Source organism: Trichosurus vulpecula, chromosome 8, assembly GCF_011100635.1.
Source record: "Trichosurus vulpecula isolate mTriVul1 chromosome 8, mTriVul1.pri, whole genome shotgun sequence".
NCBI lineage: Eukaryota > Metazoa > Chordata > Mammalia > Diprotodontia > Phalangeridae > Trichosurus > Trichosurus vulpecula.
The window spans coordinates 100,262,990-100,288,461 of record NC_050580.1 but is presented as its reverse complement, the minus strand read 5'-3'; the positions used below and the strand labels follow the sequence as shown (position 1 = coordinate 100,288,461).

General features: G+C 37.4%; 1 protein-coding gene across 1 annotated transcript in view; it reads right to left on the bottom strand.

Annotated features, from left to right (window-relative positions):
• Window positions 1-18,854: 18,854 nt before the first annotated feature.
• Window positions 18,855-25,472, bottom strand: part of CCDC186 (coiled-coil domain containing 186) — a 62,512-nt gene continuing 55,894 nt past the window's right edge. The window contains exons 16-17 of the mRNA XM_036734940.1: window positions 23,905-24,124; window positions 18,855-23,225 (exon numbers count right to left, since the gene is read on the bottom strand). Coding sequence (XP_036590835.1) covers window positions 23,142-23,225; window positions 23,905-24,124 — 304 coding nt within the window. The 3' untranslated portion in view covers window positions 18,855-23,141. The remainder of the gene's footprint in view (window positions 23,226-23,904; window positions 24,125-25,472) is intronic.

Below are 25,472 nucleotides of genomic sequence, written 5' to 3'. Positions count from 1 at the left end.
TATACGAGATGCATATTTAAATGGCAGTCCTCTATGTGACTTTTGATGCATTGATAAACACCAGTGTTCTAAGAATTCAACTTCCATATTGCTCATGTCAGCTTCCATCCTCATGATATATGTAACAAATACCACTTTATTTTTTTAAATTTATTTTATTTTTAGTTTTCAACATTCACGTCCATAAGCTTTTGAGTTTTAAATTTTCTTCCTCTTCCTCTCCTCTCCCCTCCCCAAGATGGCATGAAATCTGATATAGGTTCTACATATACATTCATATTAAACATATTTTCACATTAGCCATATTATAAAGAAGAATTAGAACCAATGGGAGGAACCACAAGAAAGAAGAAAAAAACAAAACAAAAACAAAGAGAGAAAATACTATGCTTCGAACTGCATTCAGACTCCATAGTTCTTTCTCTGGATGTGAACAGCATTTTCCATCATGAGTCTTTTGAAGTTGTCTTAGAACCTTGCATTGCTGAGAAGAGCCAAGTCTATCAAAGTTAGTCATTGCACAAAGTAGCTGTTGTTCTGCTCACTTCACTTAGCATCAGTTCATATAAGTATTTCCGGGTTTTTCTGAAGTCCACCTGCTGGTCATTTCTTACAGCACAATAGTACTCTATTAAATTCATATGCCACAATTTGTTTAGCCATTCCCCAATTGATAGGTATGTCCTCAATTTCTAATTCTTGGTCAAAATTGTGCTATTTTAGCACGCAACAATGCAAATGTTATCCTAAAGCAAATGGTCTGACTTGTAACAGAACATATCAGAAAACCAACTAATTACAAGCTAAAAACAAAAGAAAATATACCAATTTTTTTTACTCCAGTGGATTACTAAAATACCAGAACCTCAGAATTGGAGACAGTATGATTCAGTTATAAAAAATGCCGGATTTGGAGACAGAGGACCTGGGTTCAAATTCCAGCTTTGCAATTTCATATCTGAATGATCTCAGATCATTCATTTCATTTACTTGGGACTTTGTTTCCTCATCTATAAATGAAAGGGTTGAACTAGATGATGTCTAAGGTCCATTCAGGTCTCAATCTGTGACCTTAAGATGGAAATTACAGTATAACAGCTAGGAACATATCCTCCCCCTCCCAAACTCACAAAGCAAGTCTCCCACAGAAGGCTACACTGTGTCCAAAGTACTCTGTGAATGTGCAAAACCCTGCAACCCGCCATGGCTGTTCTAGACAAAGGATACAGTGAGTTCAAAGCACACTCATTTAGTGAAATTGCGTAGTAATAAAGGCAGCAACAGAGCATTTCCACATACACCTGAGCCGTGACCTCTCACAAATACACATATCATTAGTGGACACTAGATCCAGAGTAAGTGTGGCATATGTATAGACAATGGTATGTGCACAAAAGGTCACAGACATAGGGGATGTTCAGTCAAAGCACACACATGGAGGAATATATGTACAGAGTACATAAAGCTCAGGCGTATTCACAAAGAAGCACATATAGCATATACTGCTGGGTCAAACCCAGGCCTCGATAACGGCAGAAAGCAGATGGGAATAGCCTCAGCAGGAGCATTATAATGATGTCACTAGAAGACATTAAGCGCTCTTTGGCATTGAGGGCATGAGTTGCCCCTTCACATCTTTGTTCTGGGTACATACATTCCCTCTATGTACATCCATCTTGCATGAGCCTTGGTCATACATGTTTCCTACATTTGTTCCCCTCCACAAATGTTGTATTTTTACCATTAATACCTTGCTCATTTGTGGGAGAACAGGCCTCAGCTCCATGGAGAAAATATTTTATTGCTACTTTCTTTACTAAGACTTTTCTTCAAATATCTCTGCTTTGAACAAATTGTGTACACTGACTGACTACTAAAGTTAAGCACATCAGTGGGGGCTTGTAAGCTATAGATTTATTGAATATGGATCCATTGTTTACCTTTAACCCATGGAAACTTCTCTGAGAGATTCAGTACATGAATTATGGGGGGGGGTATAGGTGGACCTGCCTCTCCCTCCATTTCTTCCCCACTCAAGTTGCTATATAGAAAATAAAATTTGACTAGATGACTCAGATTCCTTCTTGGTCTGAAATGTTGCATCTATGAATCAAACATTAGAATATGGCTCTTAACATTTATTTATAATAAAAATAAAGTGGAGAAAAATTTTTAAGAGGCAAAGGATATTCATCTATGAACATTAAGATCACCAGCATCTTAGGTCTTTACAGAATCCTTTGCATCTCCCTTCCGCTTCCTATAAATGTTACCTCTGTACAAGATTTAAACAAAGATCCATCATTAAGAATTATTACACAGTTGTTGAGCTAAGTGTTCTAAAGCACAATTATACAGTAGTTATTCAAAATAGATGTGTTCTTATTTCCCTAGAGTTTCTGACTAAAAGACATAAGAAATATTTGGACATACCTAACATCTTTTTAATTAACCATGAATGCTAAATTCCTTCCAAAACAATGTCATATTGAAATTTACTTAAGAGGCTTTTGGTTAGAATGAGCATTAATTGTTAAAATTGTGTGCTGGGTTTCTTATTTTTCTTATCATTTGAGGCCCTCCTATAATTTGAATTCTTCTAAATGAGTGATGACATTTTCAAATGTGCACATTTTCCCTTTCCTTCCTAAGACTGACTAAGTCTAATTATTATGGCCTTGCATATCGCTTGGTATTTGACAAAAGCATTACTCATTTGTAACTGACATGATCCTTGGTCCATTGTGAAAAGCGCCCAAGGGACAGCCACTTTTGCTGCAGAGTACTCTCCACTGGACAGATATTTCAAATCCCAAATCTCAGCCAATTTGAAATTACATTAACACCTTCCTTAAATTAATAGTTTAATATTTGATTAGTAGGTTTAAATGGCATATAAAAATCATGTTGTTAAAGATCCTACAATTTATAAACAAGAAGAATGATTTTGTATAGATCCTTACCCTCAATTTCAGTGATTCTCTATCACCTCTATAGCCCTTGATTTTAAAGCTGAGAAACTAAAGTAAGGCATGATAGCTCTTTTGGAACAGTGAGCAGTTGTTTCAGAAGGAGTTCATATTGGAAAATGCACCAAAAAAGTCAAGAGTTCAAGCTACATATTATCAAATGAAACTTCTAATGAGTAGAAGCTTCCATGCCATGTATTTATTAATCAGTCATCCCTTCACACTACTGAAAATGCGTAGCTATCAAATGAGATTCAGGACTGGTCAGCCTTGAAGTCAGGAAGCTCTCCTGACACATGCCAACTGGGTGACCTTGGGCAAGTTATTGAACCTCTCAGTTTACCTAAGCAATTATCTAAGTTGTTGTTCAGTCATGTTAGTCACTCTCTGTGACCCCATTTAGGGTTTTCTTGGCAGAGATACTGGAATGGTTTGCCATTTCCTTCTCCAGTTCATTTTACAGATGAGGAAACTGAGGCAAACAGGCTTAAGTGACTTGCCCAGGGTTGCACAGCTAGTAGGTGTCTGAGGCTGGATTTGAACTCAGAAAGATGAGTCCTTCTGACTCCAGGCCCAGTGCTCTATCCACTGCACAACCTAGCTGCAGCTAAAAATGAGTTGATCTGCATCAGAGTGGGTTTCTGCAGTGGGAGTTCCCAATCACCAATAAAACTACAGGTCCAAGCCAAAAGAAACTTCAGATGAGAGCTTTGCCAACTCTTCTTTCAGTGTATTCCTAGTTAAGATTTCTAAAATTTCCATATGCCCAGCAGCTTGACTGTTTTTTTAAAATGGATCATTCTAATGTGGAAATATGTTTAATATGGTTGTACAGCCTGTATCAGATTGCTTGCTGTCTTGGGAAGGGGGAAGGGAGGAAAGGAAGGAGAAAAGAATTTGCAACTCAAGGCCTTCTAGAGGTGAATTTTGAAAACTGTCTTTAGATGTAGTTGGAAAAATAAAATACTACTAAGTGGGAAAAAAAATGGGTCATCTTCCGCCGATGAGAGCGTGAGTTCTCTGAGACTCATTTTTTTCTATTAATTTCCAAAGCACTTAATAGAGCACTTGGCACATAGTAAAAAGCTTAATAAATACTTTTTTACTCATTTATTAATTCTTATGAGATGATCTTGGACAAACTAGATATTTGCTCAGGGTCTCTCTCACTTTGGACATGAAACGCATGCATCCCTAGGTTAGCCACAACAACAGTAAAACATTTACGTAGGGCTTAAGGCTTACAACGTGCTTTCCTTATGACACCTGTGAGGTAGCTAGTTGGGATATTATTATCCCTATTTAAAGATGAGAAAATTGAGGCTGAGAGATGGTAAATGAATTGTCTGGGGAGACACAATTATTAACATGGCAGAGCAGGTGCTGACACCCAGTTCTTCTGCCCCCAAATCCAATACTCTCTCTAGCGGCCACCTCGTCATTTTAAGGCCATGAGTTGTCGTAGGATAAGAAAGCCTACGTGCTCTTTTTCCTCTCTCTTTGAAATCTAGTTTTTGAATGCTAAGGAACTGCCAGTCAACTTTATTGTGTTCTAACAAAACACTGTGTACCACACTCTATTCTGCTTTCCACCTTGCTTGTCAATATTGACAGCTCCCATTGTTCTCAAAGTACTTGCTTCAGTTACTAGGAAGTGACTAATCCACAGAGAACTTGTGGCTAGAAGGTCCTTCAGAACCCCAGCGTTCTTCATTTGCTTTAAGAGACCTGAATTCACTTCTAGTGAGTCAGGACTTGGGAAACTTGGCCAGGGCAATGAATGTCCCAAGGCATCTAAAGGCCATGGAAGCCTCTGGACAGCAACTGCTAGGTATATTATGAAGCAGCCTTATAATTACCCCAAGAAAACCCAGGAAGGTACCATGAAATAAACTTCTGCTTATTTCCCATTGTTTGCTGAAATGGCAGACCCTTGTGATGCCAGGGATGCCTCTATTCCAAGATGCCAGGCTAATGATCTTAAGTACTATACCTAAAGGGCATCTGAGGGGAGCAGTAGAGTGCTGGGCCTGGAGACTCATCTTCCTGAGTTCAAATCTGACCTCAGACACTTACTGGGTGACCCTGGGCAAGTCACTGAACCTGGTTTTCCTCAGTTTCCTCATCTGTAAAATGAGCTGGAGAAGGAAATGGCAAACCACTCTAGTATCTTTGCCAAGAAAACCCCAAATGGAGTCATGAAGAGTCAGACATGACTGAAACAACACCATGCCTAAGTTGTGTTTAATTCCCTTTGAAGCACCAATGGAGCTCAACAATACTTTGAGATGGTAACAAATGGCAGTGTGAGAGGATGGTGTGAGAAGCTGTGGTTTTGAGTTTTGGTTTTGCTACTTAGACATGTATGATGTTGGGCAAGTAATTTCATCTAATCTTAGCCTCAGTCGCCTTATCTGTAAAATGAGTTAATTAATTTGTAAAATGAGTTGAATTAAATTCAAATTCAAAAAGTATATGTTAGGCAGCTATGCTGTGAGAAGCAAGAGGCAACATGGTAAAGGTGAGAGGCCCAGGACTCTAGGGAGAAAGAAAGATCTAGATATAAATTCTGCCTCTGGCACATACTGTTGAAGGTAAACATATTAGTGGAGGCTTGTAAGCTATGATTTTATTAAATGAGGGTCCGCAGAGAACCAACCCTGGGTAGCCTTCTCTGGGGACACTCACTCCATGAATTTTGGGTGGGGTGGGGTATGAGTGGATTTGCCCTGAGAATTAGGGGTCCCCCCAGGCACTATATAGAAGTAAGGTTTGATTAAATGACCCAGAATCTGGCACACAGTTGTCACTTAATCCTAGGAAACTCTCTCCAAGGCTGCGTTACAGAGGAGTCAGAGGATATTCTGCTCTTGGAGTTCCCCCACAATATAAGTGAAAAGAACACAGTGCCTGGTGCATAGTAGGCACTTAATGTTATTGACAGACTGAAAGAACACTGGTGATGGAGTCAAAGGACTCATGTTTAAATCCTATTTCTGATATTTACTCCCTGTGTGACCATGAGCAAGTTACTTACCTCTCTTGAGTCTCAGTTTCCTTATCTGTAAAATTAAGAGATTGGACCAGATGGTCACTGAAGTCCCTTCCTACTCTGCATGTGTGTTCCAATGATCCATCACACTACACTGCCTTTACCTTTGCACATAGTAGGTACTTAATATGGAGGGCTATGACTGGAATTCACTTCAAAAATAATTAAACAAAAATGCTTTAATGTTTCAATGGATTAGTGATTTCATCAATGTGGTCAGTCCTTTCAACAGTGCAGGCCATACACAGTTCATTCATGGCTTCTCCTACTGTGCCATGATTATGTAATCTTACTAATTCTCCACAAGGTGGGGGTGGAGTGGATCTACTATGCCAAGGCCCTTCCACTAAATCAGAGATTCTTAACTTTTTTTGTGTGTCACAGACCCCTTGGGCAGTATGGTAAAGTCAATGACCTTCTCAAAATAATGTTTTTGCATGCATAAAATAAAATACATAAGATTTTAAGGGAAATAAATTATTTTGAAATAGTTATGAAAATTATTTTGAAAAGCTCATTGGAGCCCAGATTAAGAACCCTTGCTGTAACTCACTTGACAGTATATGGATATTAATAAAGCATATTAATGAAGGCTACACGTTGGTTTTCTTGCTTTCCTGCTATGTAGTCAGTCCACCTGCCATGATCACATTCTTCACCTTGCTTCTCCAGGGCAATTCTCTGTTGATTTTATTACAGACCAATATGCTTGATATCAATTCGGTTGACCCACAATTTTACTTCTTCAGAGACTATGTTGCTTCACAACTCATGTCCTTATAGCATTGCTAAAAGAACATTGATATTAAAAAGATGGGCCATTATATCAGGGAGAAGCTTTGGGTAATTAAAAGGAACGTGCAATTACCCAAATATTATCCAGCCCACTCTCTTCCTCATGTTCAATACTAGGACCAATTCAGTGTCTAGCTGTAGTTCAAGATAATATGTAAAATGATGATGGTGGTGGTGGTGGTGGTGGTGATGGAAATGATATTTATATATAATATTTGAAAGTTTGTAAAGCACTTTACACACTTTATCTCATTTGGCCCTTACAACAAGCCTACAAGGGAGGCATCGCAGTCCATTTGCAATAGTTGGGGTCTTAGAAGACTTTCATAAAAGTCAGACTTCCCAGTGATGAGAAAAGCAACAATCTTCTATCATGGCTATATTTTAACATACCATGGAAGGCTTAAGACTTAAGGAGACATTCCATGGAGGAGGAGGCAGAAGGCAGGGGTTAGAACACAGCCAGGGTGGTTGGCAGACCTTGGGCATGATGATGGTCTTTGGAGGAAGGAGGTCAAGGATGGTCCTGGGGGAAAGCTGCTGCTCAGCCCTAATGGACCCAGCTTTACCAGTCATTCCTCCTAATGGGTGTGGGGAAAGTCCATCTTTACCTCAGAGATGCTCTCTGACACTTCCCTCCCCAACAACTTGCCCACACCTCAAAAATTGGGGCAATATGCCCACCCCACACAGGGTGGCTCAGCCTAATGGGGCTGTCTATACACTGGCACAGCCTAAGGCAACCCACTTTCTGGGACATTCTGAAGGTGAGGGAAGAGGGGTGGGGGTCTTACTCAGAAAAGTCTGATTCGATTTCCGTCTCTGATGTCACAGGCATAGAGATGCCAGGGATTGTCCAACAGAGGTTTCTAGCAACAAAAGCAATGAAGTCTCTGGTATGGAAGTTTCTAGCAGCTAAGGATTACAGAAAGGGGGCAAAGGAGGAGGAAGGGGTTTGTCTCTAGAGCGGAAGCCACCTGTTGCAAGTGATCTGATGGATCTCAGAGACACTTCCCACCTCCCCGAACAGAGGTTTGTTTGCACTACCATCATAGTACTTAGGTATTATTAGGGTCACACAACTAATAAGCATCTTCCTGGTCCCAAGCCCAGTACTCTATTCACTGGACCATCTAGCTGCCTTGTCATATAACTTCTATCAATGGCAGGATTTGAACCCTGGTATCTGCTAACTCCAAGTCCCCCACTTTCTCCACTATGATATGCTGCCTCCCACAGCAGATAGCTACACAATCTCTATATCTGTCTAATCTTATCAATCTGTCATCAGATCATCTCTGCAGAGACATGATAACTGAAACCATGGGATCTGATGAGACCACCAAATGAGAGTAGAGACAGAAGAGTAGGGGCCGGAGTTCAGATTCTCAACAGATGTCTGCAATAATAATATTGACCTACTTCAGAGTGTTGTTAGAAGCAAAGTGACTTTGCAAATTGTCAAGTGCTCTATAAATATGAGCTGCTATTATCAGGCTCAGATGCATGATTTCATTAATAAGGGTAACCCATACAGACCACATCTCCAAGTCAACAATTATGCAAGCTGCTGTAACCAAAGAAATTAATCACTTGGAAATTAATTAGTCACCTTTATGTGGTGATGAACCTTTATGAAGTTGGTTCATTGCCAAGATCAGAGTCAAAGCCATTCTTGTTTGGCAAAACCTATTGGAACTTGGATTTCATTGGCATAGTCAGGTAACCCAAGACCACCTCCCTCCATGCCAAGATTAGGTATGACAGGAGGATTTTAGAGGAGCACCACCACAACAGGAACAACTCATGGCTATTTAGTAATTTGCAATTACAAAGTACTTTTTACATACTGACCTAGAAAACCACAAATGGACATTATCTATGTCCTATTGCATTTTTATTTATTTTGTTAAATATTTCCCAGTTACATTTTAATCTAGTTCTTCACAGCCCTGTGAATTAGCAAGGACAGGTATTACAGACCTCATTTTACAGATGAGAAAACCAAGGTTCAGAGAAGATAAGTACAGAGGGGAGCCAGGACTCAATCCAAAGCCTTTTTTTTTACTCTCTGTTCAGCAGTTCTCTTTCTATGACAGAATACTGCCTCTACATCAACCTATATTTATAGAGAGTTGTACTTTTGCAAACATTGTTATCTCATCTTATCATCATCTCATCTGATCCTTACAAGCTGTGCATGGTTAAGATATTGACTTGGCCAAGAAGTTCATCACTGAATGTGCAGACTTCTTGGAGACTAGATGCAGGGACATCTTGTATGTAAAAGACTTACCTAAAGATCAGGATTTTATCAATAGCTTCTTGTCTTCCAGCCTTAAAGGGGTGCAGGAAGCTTGATAGTGCTTTGATATTAATGTCAAGCCTTCAGTAGCTGGGTCACAAAAATGGTGAAATTTCTGGAAGACAGTACTGCCTTGCAAATTAGGTACCCAGTCACACAATTTGGGGGTCAGAAATCTTACCTCTTCTAGGTGAGAACACCACCGGGTGAATTTGCTACAAGGGTGACAATAAAGCATAAAGTGATGGCAATCTGGACAAGAGTGATGGTAGTCAGTTAATAAACATCTATTAAGTACTGACTATGTGCCAGGTCTTGTGCTAAACACTGGGAATACAAAGAAAGACAAAAGACAGTCCTTGTCCTCAAGATGCTCACCATCTGGGAATATAGAGGAAGAGACAAATCCAAGATACATTTACCACGAAGTAAGAATTGATAGGCCTCCTTCACAGAATTTCTGATGTGATGGAAAGAGCAATAGCCTGGAAGGGATCACAGAAACCAAATAATTCAGTTTAATAATGAAGAATCTGAAATCCGAAGGGTCAAGCACCTCATCCAAAGTCACATGGTAAGCAACAGAGCTCAAACTAGAACTCATCTTTTGTCTTTCTTTCCCCCAATACGAAATATCCAAAGATGGATGAGACTTTAGAAGTCATCAATCCCATGCAGGAATCCTCCGTCCGACATGGTCAAGGTGATTATTTGGAAAGGAATTCACAGAACAGGAAACAAAAGTATATGCCCCCTGATGGAGTAATAGCTAAACAAACTGTAGTGTGTGCATATGATGGAATATTACTGGGCTATACAAAACAACAAACATGAAGTATACAGAGAAGCCTGGGAAGACATATGAACTGATGCAAAGTGAAGAACCAGAAAAACAATATACACAATGAATACAATATGGATTGTAAATGGATAGAACGTTAACAAAAAAGAAAACGGAATATATGGCACCAACAAAAGACTTTTGACAATGCACCTCCCTCCTTCTTTTGGCAGAGGTGGGAGAGTATGGGTGTAGAACATAGAGTGTTCTACCCGACATGGTTGATGTGACATTTAGTTTTACTGAACTGCCCCCTCTCCCCCTTTTCCCCCCTGCTCTTTGTATAAAGAATGGTTCTCTAGGAGGTAGAGAAGAGAGGAGGGGTATGTTGGGAAATGAAGGTCATGTAAAAACAAAATGTATCAATTTCTTTTTTAAAAGAAAAGTAATTCATAGGGCTTTGATGAAGTGGTACTTGGTTTGATAAAATACCTTACAATTTATAAGGACATAAAGTAACTTTTTTAAAGACACATAATGTGACATCTTTTTTTTTTCATGTTAGGTTGAAATAAATATCTTTTACTAGATTTCTATATCTTTTAAAGTTCTAACTTATTAGAACTTTATGCAAACTAGCATGCTGCACTTTGTCTCAGCATAAATCTAATTTTCTTTGTACCAGAAATAAGCCCTCTTCAATGATGTCAACTGGTTCATTTTAACATCAATATAAATGTTTGACTGTTTTCCCTTAAGAAAAGAACTCCCACACAAACTTCAATGTTCTCACACAGGTAGAGATTTTATAAGCTTCCATTACCCTGAATTTCAAGGTTATGGTCTCAGAGCAGCTATAAAATTTAGCTACAGGGGACATTAATCTCTAACCTATTCTCCAGCTATTCTAGAGGACAGGGAGAATTCAATATCAGGACTTTTTCAAACAACTAAAGTTATATCTCTTCTGTCCCATGGCACAAGAATTTTGTTTTGCTTTGATTCTAGACCTCTTCAAAGAGTTTAAAAGATCCAGCCAAACTTCTCAGTTATTCTCTGGTCTACTATGACTCTCTTAAAAGGAAATTGGTTTAAGAGTGAGCTATGGTCAATTCAGTTTTTAGAGAAAATGAACTATACAAAGCCCCCACACTTTATCAGGTATTTATGGATTATACTAGATGTCTAGAGTTGTGGGAGATTCAAAAAAAGTGTAAGAAATGGTCTTAGCCCTCATAGATTTAACAGTAGTAATAACCACTAGTGGCACAGAGGATAGAAAACTGGACCTAGAGTCAGTAAGGCCTGAGTTCAAATTCAGCCTCAGACATTTACTATCTATGCAACCCTGGGTAAGTCACTTAACCTGTTTGCCTGTTTCCTCAACTATAATATGGGAATAATAAAACAAAGGCTCATGACCACTTGTGTGAAAGTTTCTTATTCAGGTATGTCTGGACCAGAAATCTCAACTGGGGTCTGCTTGTCTCTTGCCATTCCATGTTGTGCTTTATTGCTCAAACTTAACTCAAGTCAAATGATTGTTACTCGTCTCTTTTGTACTGAGTAGAGTCAAGCGTACTCAACCACTTTCTTTTATAAATGCTAAAACCACCCACCTCATCCACCAAACTCCCATGACCACCATGCATTTTTTAAAATTAGAAATCAATAACTAATATGAATAATAATTTCTAGACTAGAATCCAGGGACTGCACCTTCATTAAAGTGTTTCAATTAGTTACTAATAAATCATGAAATAGTTTCCTTTGAATATTTTCCCATCATGAGCCTGCTTACCAAAGGAATTTCTATTAGCACCCATCAGGAATCTCTTTTGGCTCTTTGTAAGCCCTTTTCTATTTTTATTTTCACCTTGAAATTATTCTCAGCCTCTATCTCAGCTTCCCTTTTCTCGAAAGTCAGTGTAGTACAAATTTACCCAGCTCTCTCTAAGTTCCTTTGTACTTCTTTCCCGCTCTTTCAGGTCTATCACTTAACTACTTCCTCTTACCACTAATGGATTTGTTCCCATGACCCCCAACAAATTCTCTCTAGGGCTTTTCCCAGATCTGGACTTGTGTCTCAAGTCTGTGACTTTAATTCAAAATAAGGAAATAGCAAGGAGCCTTACTCAAACTTTTCCCTACGCAAAGTAAGAATTCCCTGAGAAGTTATGATTTAACTCAAACAAAACCAAAATAAAACTGGCAGGCACAGAGGCAGGATTGTTGATTTAGGGTTACAAAGAATCCGAGTTGAGTCCAACCCACTCTGCACATATGAGGAAATTAAGGCACTTAAAGAAATTAGAGAGTTGAATATCTCCCAGATCACTTAGGAAAACAGCAGCCCTGGAATTCAAATCCAGATCCTTCAAAGGCAGTACTATTTTTTCTCCGTCATGCTGCTTCCCACAATAGTTAGGTTTGGGGCAAAGGAGCTTGTCACCTTTCTCTTGTGCTTTGTATCAAAGCTGTTAATAAAATAGGAATTTCATTCAAGTACCAAAGAGCAGATTTTATGACGAATGAAACTTCAGAGAATTGCAGCATTGGAAGAGACCTCAATGATCACATCTGTATTATCTAGTCTACAATCCATTTCTCAATCAGGTATGATTTGAACTAGATGACCTCTGAAATGTCATGTTCTAAGCTTACAAATACAGTAGGTTCCCTTTCCAAAACTTCTGTTTTAATTTGATTGTTTATGTTTCAGGACACATTTTCCCACAGAAAAACAATGCCATTAAAAATAGGCTTCAGATTGGCTCAAAAAACTCTGTTTAACCCATAAAATCTCATTGTGTGATGGTACTAATAGTGATACAAAAGTTAATCGAGCTTCATTAATGTTGCTTCTGTCGAAAAATGCATTTTGCCTGTGGATAGCAGGAAAGCATCTCCTCCTACAGAAGTCGCAGGAACAAACTCACCTCTCTACCAAACTATCCCTGTTAATTAAAAGGTTCTGGTAACGAACACTTGCCTAATGAAGACAAGGCTTTGGGGAGGGGTGGAATTTCAGGCAGTTAGAGCTTCAAGTGGGAAGGGGTGGGAGGGAGGAGCAGGGACGGTTGTGATAAGGAAGGCAGTAGTTTCTGAGATAAACTGCTTTCAGCTGGGGCTCTGATGAGTCATTTGGATTCAATTCAACAAGCACTAAGTACCTACTATGTGCCGGCACTGTGCTAGGTACTCAGGATAAAAAAAAAAAAAACAACCAAAAATGATGGAGTGCTTGTCTTCAAAGAACTTCCATTTTACTGAAGAAAAACCACGTACATAGATAATTTTTAAAAAAGTAAATGGTGAGGGGAGGGGGTTCAGGAAGGACCTCATGCAGGGTATAAACTTGAGTTTTCAGGCAGAGATGGGGAAGGAGAGCATTGGAGGCAAGAAATGGATTGTTGAGCACCAGAACAACAAATAAGCCAGTTTGGTTAGACTCTAAGGTGCATGAAAAATAACGTAAAATCTGTCTGGAAAGCCAGGTTGGAGCTAGATTGCAAAGGGTTTAAGGTGTGAAACAGAGGCATTTGTATTTTGTTCCTGTGGGTAACAGGGAGCCAGTCAAGCTTCTTGAACAGAAGAATGAAATGGTCAGTTAAATATATCATTTTGGTAGCTGTGTGGGAAGTGGATCAGAGAGGGGAAAGACTAGAGGCAAGGAGACCAAATAAGTTATTGCAATAGTCCGAGAGGTGATGAGGAGTTGAACTAGAGCAAGTCTGGAGAATAGATGAAAGGTATGTTGTGTAGATAGACACAATAGGACTTGGCAGTTGTGAATATGGGAGAAAGTGAAGACGATGAGTCTGAAGTTGTAAACCAGGGTAACTAGGATGATGGCACCCTTGAAAGCAATAGGGAAGTTATTATAAGAAGAGGGAGAAGAAGATGAGATCCGTTTTAGGCAGGTTGAGTTTGAATAACTATAGGATATCCAAGTGGAGATGTTGAGCAGGCAGTTTAGTGATGTGGCACTAGAGTTCACAAGATAAATGAGGGCTTGTATATATAGATCTAGGAGTCTTCAGCATAGAGAAGATAACTGAACCCAAGAGATCTGAAGAAACCATGAGGACAGATCATACAGGGTGTTGCTAAAGTTTGGACACATAGGCAAAAATGTATATTTTCAAGAAATGAAATGATTGAAATTTTCAATAACATTTTATTTAATTGGAATATTAACGAATAACATCTTCAACTTCAAATATCATCATATGATTTCATATTCATATTCCAAGAGTGAAGGTGCTAAAATTGGCGGCAATGTGGAGTTACTGACTTATTGCATGGAGTTCACGTGAATCTTGCAAAGTGCATCAACCTTTGCATCACAAATGATGGAAATCATATTCAAGATGTTATTTGTACAACTGGTGTCTGACCTCCTCACTCAACTGAAACTGTTCTTTCAAGTTACCGATGATCTCTTCCCAGTTCTCAGTCTTCTTGACCTTCTCCTATGGATACTACTTTCTCTGAGTTTTTCTGACATTGCTCTCGGTTTGCCTACCTGGGTGATGACTGTTCTTCAATCTCCTTTGCCGGATAATGATCTACATCCCACCTTTTAACTGTGAATTGAACCTCAAGGCTCTAGCCTTCTCTCTTCTTGGTGACTTCGGATTTATTAGCTCTATGCTGAGAACTCCCAAGACTTATTATCCAGCCCTAGTTCACTCCCTTCAGCTCTAGACCTGTACTAGCCATTGCAACTGGTCATTTTGGATTGAATTTTACTTAGGTACATTAAACTAAAAATTTCTAAAACCGGGGCAGCCAGATGGCTCAGTGAGGAGAGCACCAGCCCTGGAGTCAGGAGGACCTGAGCTCAAATCTGGCTTCAGACACTTGACACATGTACTAGCTGTGTGACCTTGGGCAAGTCACTTAACCCCAATTGCCCTGCCCCCCCCAAAAAATGTAAAAGAAAATTTCTAAAACCACTCACATTCTTCCATTCCCCTCCCCCTCCCCCTCCCCCCAAAAGAATGTTCTTCCAAAACTTTCTATTAACAGTGTATTCCTAGTCAGGTCTGCAACCTCACTGTTTATCTAGTAGGTTGCCAAAATTTGTTTCTACCTCCAAATCTCTTCCATATCTTTCTGTCTCCCCTCAAACAGCCACCATCGTAGGTCAGGCCCTCAACACCTTTCCCCTAAAGGAGGGTTGTCCAAAATGTGCCTCGCCCTCCCCCCCCCCCCCCCGCCCCCCGCCCTGCCCCATGAGTATTTATGCAGCCCACCTACAAGCATAGAAATTTACATAAATGCTTTAGTAAATGAAGCCAAGCTACTGCAGAGCTCTCACTAAAACGGCAAATCAAAATATATTACCTATTTTTTCACTAAAAACCTAAGGTTGGACAGCCCTGCCCCAGACTACGGCAATTAACTTCCTAAACAGCCCTCCCATTCCAGACTATATTACACACAACCAAAATAATTTTTCTAAAATGTAGATTGTTACTCCCTTACTCTATAATCAAAGCTAAAGCTAAGATCAAATATAAACTCACTTAGCATTTAACTCTTCATAACCTGCATCCCAATCTGCCTTTGCCCCTATGCTAAAAACGACTCTTCTTCACTCACACTAACAGTGCAGCCAAACTGGCCTTGTTAGTGTTTCTCATACGTAGTACTCTGCCTCTCACCTGCACACTGGATGTTCCCTATGCCAGGAGTGCATTTGTCATTCTCACCTTCGCTTCTTAACACTCTTGGTTTACTTCACAACTCAGATTAAGGCACCACCTTCTACATGGAGCCTTTCTCGATTTCCTAACCCGCATATGCCTCCTCCCCCAATAATCTTGTCTTTCTTGTGTATACTTCTACATAAAAGCATCTTTCTCCTACTGGAGTGCAGGCTCAAAGGCAGGGACTTTTGTTTTTGTTTTTGTATCCCCAGCAACTTCTGGCATGGCAGACACTTAATAAATGCTTGTTGATTGATTCAAATAATCAGTTATTGGAGGGGAAGGGAACACATATTTAAGTGCCTACTATGCATCAGGTGCTGTGCTAAGTGCATTACAAATACATCATTTGATCCTCACAAATACTCTGGGGAGTTGATGTTACTATAATCCCCACTTTACAGTTCAGGAAACTGAGGCAGACAGAGGTGAAATGACTTACCTGTGTCACAACTAGCGTCTGAGGCTTGTTTTGAACTCAAGTCCACCCAGCTGCCTCTAGTTTTAATGTGAGATCATGCAGTATATAAAGATAGGAGAAATGAGGGTCCATGACAGTGTTGAGGATCCTCTGTTCCTACAGAGCAACCTGACGGTGGAAAAAAGACTGGACTTCAGTCATACGACTGGTTCAGATTCTTGCTCTACCATGGACAAGCTGTGTGACCCAGAGCACCTGACCTCTCAGAGATGTTTAACTTATCTGTAAAGTATGGATACAGGTAATATTTATACCATATACTTTATAGGTTACTGTGAGGACAAAGTGAAAACAGGGACAAAAATATAACTAAATTAAGGGGGACATATTTGACTTTCATTTGTACATTTGGAATGATTTTTATTAGGATGAGATTGGGATTATAAAGAGTTCTTTGTATGGCATTTCCATTCACAAAGATGTGAGTCACCATGTCTACTAAAACATTGATACTATTTAACAGAATTTAATGGCACTACAAAAGCTTGTCATCATAACCATTACCTTCAGATTTTACTGCTGAGTTCAAATGAACAGAGATAGAATTACTTCCTGTGTTTCTGTTTTTCCTATAAAACATTTCTTTTCAGGGAAAACTACTTGATGTCCATGTGTCAATGAAGATAGGTAACAATTAAATAGACATTTAGTAAGTGACTTCTATGTGTACAATGTTGGGGATACAAAGAAAACCAAAAACTGTTTTTGCCCTCAAGGAGTTTCCATTCAAATAGAGGGATACAACATTTTCAGATATAAGTAATAATTTGGGTAGAAAGTACTAATAACACCAGGGGTTAGGTGGTCACGAAGGATTCTAAGAGGTGGATGTGAAGAAGGACTGCATCTCAGATGTGGAAGGCAGCCTTACAAAGGTAAAATGGTGGGAGTCAGAATGTGAAGCCAATTTTGTCAGGAAGAAGGGTATGAGAAGTAGTAATAAATAAATTTTGGAAAACGAATGGAAGAAAGACTCCTAAAGACTTCAAATATCAAGCTGGAGAAGACTTGGTCTTCCAGTTCCATATCTACAATCCTACTCAGAGGCAGAAGGGAGTAACAAAAAGATTCTTGAACACAGGAGGGACATGACCAGATGTACTTGAAGATTATTCTGAGAGTTGTATGGAGATTGGAGAAGAAAAACTGGAAACAGACTGTCTAATTAGGAAGTTATTGTTAGGCAAGAGTGACGAGGGTCTGAAATGGAGTGGCATCTATGTGAGGGGAGAGAGGAGGTAAGAAGCCAGTTATATCACTGAGATAGTATAGAGAAAGCACACAGGACAGAGGATTGGAGAAGAGGGCACACATCTGATCCAGCCAAGAAGACTCATAAAAATGATCAGAAAGGAAGAAAACAAAGAGAGAACACTCATGAAAGCAAGGGAGAAAATGTCTAGGAGGAGGAAAGGGAGGTCAACAGTGTCAAACATTTCAGAGAAATCAAGAAAGCTGAGAACTGAAAAAAAAGGTCATTAGATTTAACAATTAAATCATTGGTAACCTTGGAGAGGGCAATTTCAGTGAGAAGAGGGGTCAGAAGCCAGACTGCAAGAGGATGAGGAGTAAGAAGTGAGGAATAGAAGGCAGAGAGCATAGAGGGCTTTTTCTAGCAGTCTAACTGTGAAAGGGAGGAAAGACGTGACAATAGCTTGAGAGGACGGCCAGGTCGAATGAAGGGTTTTTTAAAAGACTGGGAGAGCCGGGAATCTTTGTAGGCAGCAGGGAAGGAGCCTGTACATAAAAGGCTGAAGATGACAGACAGGAAATGATCAAAGAAGCAAGAGGATGGGACCAAGAGCACAAATAGAGAGGGGTTGGCCTTACCAAGGAAAGTTACTTCTTCATCAGATACTAGGGCAAAAGAGGAAAGAATAGAGAATGTTAAAGGGTTTTGAGGTATAAAATAGGGGAGAAAAGGGAGTTCATGATGGAAGGCTTCTATTTCCTTACTAAAGTAAGAGGAGAGGTAGGCTGTTGAGAAAGAGAGGGGGAGGTGTGGTTTGGGGGTCTTAAGCAGAAAAGATAAAAGTCTGAAACAGCCACTGTGAGGACTGTAACAAAGATTCAAACATGGAAGACTACACCAGTGAGGGCCCAGTTGAGATTAGACACAAATTTATTGTGGGCCCAGTTGGCATAGCTGTATGACCTGAACTACTGCAATGAGTTACACTTGGAAAGGAAATGAAGCAAAACAAGTTGTCTTATTAATCTTACCTATTTCCTGAACATGACGGTTTTAGGAAAGGATTCTCCTTCTATAATGAACACACTAATTTAAGAGTACTTTTTACGCTTAGACTGTTAAAAAGTAGTAGAAAGCAAAACTGTCGGAAATATCTATTACATATACCAACTACACAGAAATAATTCACATCATATTTTCTTACCATCAAGTACATTAGTTCTTTTTACTTAAAGCTAGATAAATTTCGAAAAATAGTTCTTCAGAAATTATATCAGCTCCAAAAACAAATACACGTGTTTACAACAGTTTGAAAATCAGCTTCTGACAATTTCATTAATTTTGAAGTACAGCTTGGTAACATAAAACTTAATTTACTTATTGCTCATTAGCACCAACATGTATATCAAGTGGAACAGAAAAGGTACCAGTCTAGGGGCCCTGAAGAGACCTGACTCTAACCCTGGGCAAGTTATTTAACCTCTCTTAGCCTCAGTTTTCTCATCTGTAAATGAAGCGGTTGGACTAGATAGTCTCCATGGCTACAATTGGTTGTTTCTAAGGTGGCATTTCTAAGTAAGTTAGGAGAATATTTCAAGCATGGTAAAAAAAAAAAAAATCACTTTTCTGAAGTGTGAACTGGCCTTGAAGATAGGTTCTAAAGAGTCCTCAGAGAGGAGTGAGTGTAAAGAAGGAGTCGAGATACCATTAAATTACAGCATGGAAGCAGATGTTTTCTTTTTAATATTACAATATATACAGCGTGAACTTGTGATGACTTCTTGAAAAACTTCATTTATACAGAATCATATCTACAAAATTAATATTTTAATGAAATCAAAGAGACTATACACATATTCAGAAATATAAACAAATTTCACCACTGCAGACAATGGACACACAAATTTTTAAAAAACTTTTCATTCTGGAATAAAAATACATCTTTACTATATAGCTATAACCATCATTTAATTATTTTGTTCAAAAATCTTCATATTTGGAGAAATTTTCAATTAATTACCTCTTTTGAAATTCTGGTTAATAGTGCCACCAACTGGCAATAAAGATTTTTAAAAGAGTAGTGTTAAGTGTCAAAAGAGTTTTGTTCTTAAAGTTATTGAGGAAAAAAAAACTCAAGTCACTAGAGCCAGTAAGCACAAAGAACAGTAAATCACAGTGAATGAAAAGATGACCTATGAAAGATTTTCACCAGGGTGCCACGGAGTATTTAAAATATTAACACAGTCTAAAGATTTTGTGTAGTTAAACCTAGCTTTATATTTATATGCAAAATTTTTCAGTAAGAAATTTAAACATATCATAAAAGAAAAAAAAATTTTTTGCTTAAGAAACTGACATGATATTTCAACATAATTAGATGCATTTGTCAGCAACACCAGTTGGCATTAGTAATCTAAAAACATTACTAGAAAGCTAATGCCATATGTTATAAGGTTTTTTTAAAAGGAAAAAATAAATAAGTATCAAATTCTGCTTAATGCTGAAAAAATCTGTAGAACCACAGCAATCTATTTTGATAACAACAAGCATTCCTCAAAAAAAAAAAAAAAATAATAATAATTTCCCCAAAGCATCATTAGGCCATCCAACTATACACCTAGATTAACATTTCCCTAACCTGTTACAAAGGGCCATGTTATTTATAACAGATGTCCTTAGAAGTGAATTTCTGAAAATATAAAACTAAATTAGTATCTTTGGTTATTCTATATCAATCTCTTAGCTTGATCAGCTTGACAGAATTGAGTTGTATGACAATTACCCTTGAAATAACTTCAAAAAGTAGGACATCCTGAAGCTGTTTGCATGAACTGTATTCATTAGTTGATGACCCACCCACGGTTAAAAATCATGAGATATTCAAATAATTATATTTGTGCATATATATTCCTATAAACAAACCTATGTGTATAAATGCACACACCAAAAAAATTCTAAACTGCACAGGATTCTGTAATTAGGAAATAGAAACTTATTCCTCACATTTGTACAGTATAGAAAACAGGGCACATGAAAAAAAGACATTGCTTAATTAGGGAAGTCATTCAAAAACCACCCCACTCTTTTACCCTGATGCTAAATCTTCATTTTAAATTCTCTGGCTGAGGGATTAAGAATTGAATTACTATGGGAAAATTGTTAATAATTTAATACTTTGTGCTTACTTTTTAAGATATGATAACTTGTATATATGTACACTATTCCCTACTACCCAAAGAACCTAAAATACTGATACCTAGCTGAAGATACCAATGCATTAGGTCTTTAATAAATATGATTTTTCTAAAGAGCATACAATACATGTTATTTTTCCAGATGTCTAGACTCTCCTTCCCTCCTGGACCTCTCCCATATATTTAAAATAATAACAATCTATACAAATCCTACTGTACTTGCTTACACAGGGGTAAGGTATAAATCCACTGTCCTCTATACAGCCAAATATCTAGCTAGAGTTATCTGGATTTTTGTATGCCCTGGCTTTGTTCAGTTCTTATCCAGATATGTAAGGCTGTAGTGTACATCATTAAAAAAAAAAAGTAAAATATTTTCTTCAAAGGATTTCTACTTGCACTTATATTAGAAATAAGAATATGGTTAACATATACTTTCTAATGGCTTTCTTCCAAAAACTAACTTCTTGGTAAAGATTTCTCCAATGGACATATGTAGACATAAATACTGGACTAATTAATTTCCATCTCTGATAAATGTAGAAATTTAAAAGCTTATCTACGTAGCACATAATGGACATATAATTATCTTAGCCTCCTGAATATTGATTCATATATGGAGAAAAACTAAAATTGTATCTCATAGATATATCTATATGACAAGCCAAGCATGGTTTGGTTGCACAGGAATAAAAATCTGGCTACAATAAGTAGTCACTAGGAGTGTCAATGAAGGCCTAAAAGAATAATGAAAATTAAAAAAAAGGCAAACATGATTGCACTTACCCTATATGGTTATTCATTTTTTACTTTCATAAATTACACATATGAAAAATAAGACACATAATGGTATATCAATACTAATTCTCAACTAACATAAACAATCTTCATTGAATTTAATTTTTTGAATTTCTAAATGGGAGTAGGTATGATAAGTACATGAACTAAATATACAGAAAATATAAACCACACCACAGAAATTGAACCTTTGAATATTGCATTTCTTTTTGCAACACTGTCAAATTAATACTAGAATTTTAAAACAAATTAGAGAGGGATGGTACTGTAATGGACCCAGCTTTTAGAGTTCAATTTGATTAAAACAAACAAAAAACTTCCAGTGGCAATAAACTACAAGGATCCATTCCCCTTTAAAAAAATTTGAAATTAAACAAAAACTAATCATTTTAACAGTTACAACCACTGAACAATAGCCAAGGCATTGCATTAAAGTAAACAATGATCTAAAATATATGAACACAAATGCACACATGAAAAATCTAATAGATGAGGGTGAATTTAAGTAGCATCTTGACAAATGAAAAAATTTAACAAACTGAACATTAAATGCCTATTATGTGCAAAGCACCGTACTAGGCATTGGGGAAAATACAGAGATAAATAAAAAATGGTCCCTGCCCTAATGGAATTTATCTAAGAATTACTATTGATACTGCTCATAAAAATTAAGTGCATATTTTAAATAAATATAGTAAAATCTCTCAATAGGTATATGCATTTGGCTCTAAAAATCCTTTGGTTACACATAGGTGATTGTGAGTTTTAAATAAAAATATAATAATCTTTGAGGAGTGATGTTATAATCTACAGTATAAAATGGATTTAACAATGCAAAAGATAGTATTCAAATAAAACAGTCTTGACAAAACATATCAATGCTGTTTTTTCCTTGGAACTTGAATCTTAAACATTATTGCATTTTTTCTCATATTAATGAAGCATATGTGTATTACAGCTTCTAAAGTAGTCTACTGTTCTAACGACTCGTTCAATTTTAAAATTTGGATTTAAGTCAATGAAAATTTTCTCAAGCTACACTATGGGGAATCTGTTTTATGGAAATGAATTCTAGGAAACCATTTCACTGTCAATCTAAAGAAATGTGTGAAAATGAGAAACATTTAAATGCAATGAACCAGGCATGGGTGCTATAAAGAAGGCATCTAATAGTAGGAAAAGCTTAACAATCAAACCAGACATTGAGAAGAATGAATGTCTGAACATTTCTCAGGATACTACACAAACATCATTAACCAACTTTTCCATTCCACTTCAAATATCAATTTTAAAATCAAGTCACAGAACCAAACGCATACCCTACTATACATGGCTAATGAAAATTCCAAAGTTAATGTCTTATAGTTATTTGTGTTCAGATTATTTTAAGAGTAAGAAAGTGCATATTAACGAATGCTTTTAAATGCCTGTCTTGTCATGCATATTTTTAAAAGGTTGAATCACCTTTGATATGTAAGGCATGTTAATGGGAAGAGAGATGGAAAAATAGTGTTTGAAAGCCCTTGTAGTATTCTTCAGCATCTGATATGACAATTAGCAAATTAAAACTTTTTTCCAATTCATCGTTAATAAGATGTTATATTCCACAGTGCAAACAATTAAAATCTTGAAGCTTATGCTACTTACAGTACACACAGTAACTCATTCAAATGGTCAGAGAATAGCGAGGATGGGTCATACCAGAAAGTTCCGTTATGACTTAAATTTGTATCAAACAGGCAAAACACACTTTCACTGATTGACACACAGATCATAAGAAAAACTTCAAAATGCCACCGAGGTCTGTAGCACCTGCTCCTTCTGCAGCTTTTGTCTGTTTACTATGCAAGAGCTTTGTTACGTTTGCTTCATCCTCTGTTCTAGTTCATGCTGGTGTTTAATAAGACGTTCTATTTCTGTTCCTAGCGTTTGTAGATTTTCCTTTTATTTTTAGTTTATAAAATGGGAAGAAAAAAACACAAAAAATATTAACTCACACAAATAAAGGATTCATTTTGAAATTTATTCTCCTAATTGAGCTCATAAGTAAGCATGTTTATTTCCCTTCGAACCTTAAGTTTAGTTTGTTCTAAGAACCATGGAAATATTCTGTGTTTAGTGAAGGGCTGTCAGTTTAGACAAAGGAGTGGCAATCTGATTGAGGGATGCTGTGATAAGTGATAATGCATAAGCGATTATTTATTGACTTTTAAAAACTCATTAAAGAACATCAAAGCTTCAGAAGATCATCTGCTACAGTGGTTAAATCAAATAATAGCAGCAGACCAAATTGAGATAAAAATCTGCCTAAAATAAATCCAAAAGTAATAAAACTTCCAAATAAGGTAGAAATTTTAGCTATAATTTCATAGTAATTAAACTGATTTCCTCCCCTCTAAATCATCCTATAGTGTTATTTTTCACCTTGTTTGAAAATAAAGTGGGTTTTTAAAAAACGTGAAAGCATGAGGGAGAAAAACATAAACCTTAAAATGAATTTTCACCCTTTGGTATAAATAGCTGGGTTCTATTGTAGAAATAATCTACCATTATTAGGTAGGTTTTGGGGGTAACATTTTCTCAGATTTATTGGATGAAAATTTATGAAAAATATCAATACCTTCAAAGTGATATTTTTAAGTAATGTATCCTCCAAAACAGCCTGTAATTTCCGGTTGATCTCCAAGGAAAGTTCTAAAGTCAGCCCACTGTCAGCCGGATGGGAAGTATACAAGGATGCCATGATGCCTCCTCGTCTACTCAAATGGACCTTGTTAAAATCAGATGCCTCTGATGACAGCGTGCCTGCTTCTTCTCGTAAGATATAACTCTGAATTATTCTAAGGGGAAAAAAACCACTATTACAGATGCATCCTTGATTGCTTAAACATGTATGGTACTGTTGTAGTCAATATTTATACAGCACTTTAGATTTGCGAAGCATTTTATACAGGTCATTTCATTTGATCTTCACAACAACCCTGGGAAATAGGTACTGTTACTATCTTCACTTTTACAGATGAGGAAACTGAGGCTGAGAAGTTAAGTGACTTGCCCATTATCACACAGTCCAGTAAGTATGAGGCAGGATTCAAATCCAAGGCTTCCTGCTTTTAAGACCAGCACTGCGCTACTGTCAAAGATGAAAATCTTTTAGATGCTTAACTGAAATTATAGGCTTATTATATACTATTTCCTTTCACACATTTTATAATCCAGCCAAACTGCTCTTCACACATGATACAATCTCCCAGCTCCACACCTTTACCCAGTCACTTTCTATACCTGAAATGCCCCCTTTCCTGACCTTGGCCTTTTAGAATCCCTAATTTAATTGAAAGTTCAGTTCAAATGACACCTCCTATGTGAGGCCTTTCCTTATCCTCCCAGAATGTTAATGCCTCTTCCAAAATTACTTAGTATTTATTTTGCAACCAAAGAGATCTTCCCCAATAGAATGTAAAGTCTTTGGGGGCAGAAATTGTTAATTTTTTTCCCCTTTGTATCCCCAGAGCTAAATGTAGTGTTCCACAGTAATAGGCATTCCATGACTGCTTGGTAAGTGGCTAAGAACACTAAACAGGTTTCTTTACTTAGCAGCAGCATAATACAGTGAAAAGAGCATCTAAGCAGTAGTTGAGGGCTCAGTTAATATACCTAAGTTTCCTCATCTGTGAAATTGGGAAAAGACGTTGCTTCAAAATATTGCTGTGAGGCAAGAATGAGATTTATGCAAGACAATTTTGTAATTATAACTTGATATGTAAAGGAAAACTGATTTTCATTTGATATCATTTTTACTGTGATGATGCATTTAGCCAACTTAGAATACAAATATAAAAGAATATAAACACTTCAGTTTCCTTCAACCATTATTTGTCCAAAAGTGATTTAGTAATTTGTCCCCTAGTCAACTAAATATCCTCATTTATATATAAATCATTAATATAAATATTGCATAATGTTAGCCCCAAAGAAAATGACAAATCAAAGTTCTAACTTTTCTACCTTTACATCTATATTCCCTTCAAAAAGAATCATGTATCGTGATTTAAAATGTATAGCTGATTTACTAAAGTTAGTGTTTGTGAAGGAAAATCATATTAATCTGGCTTTTAGAATGACAAAAATCTAGATTTTTCTAGCCACATTCCCGGAACAAGCTAAATTGTTTTAGAAATTGTTTAT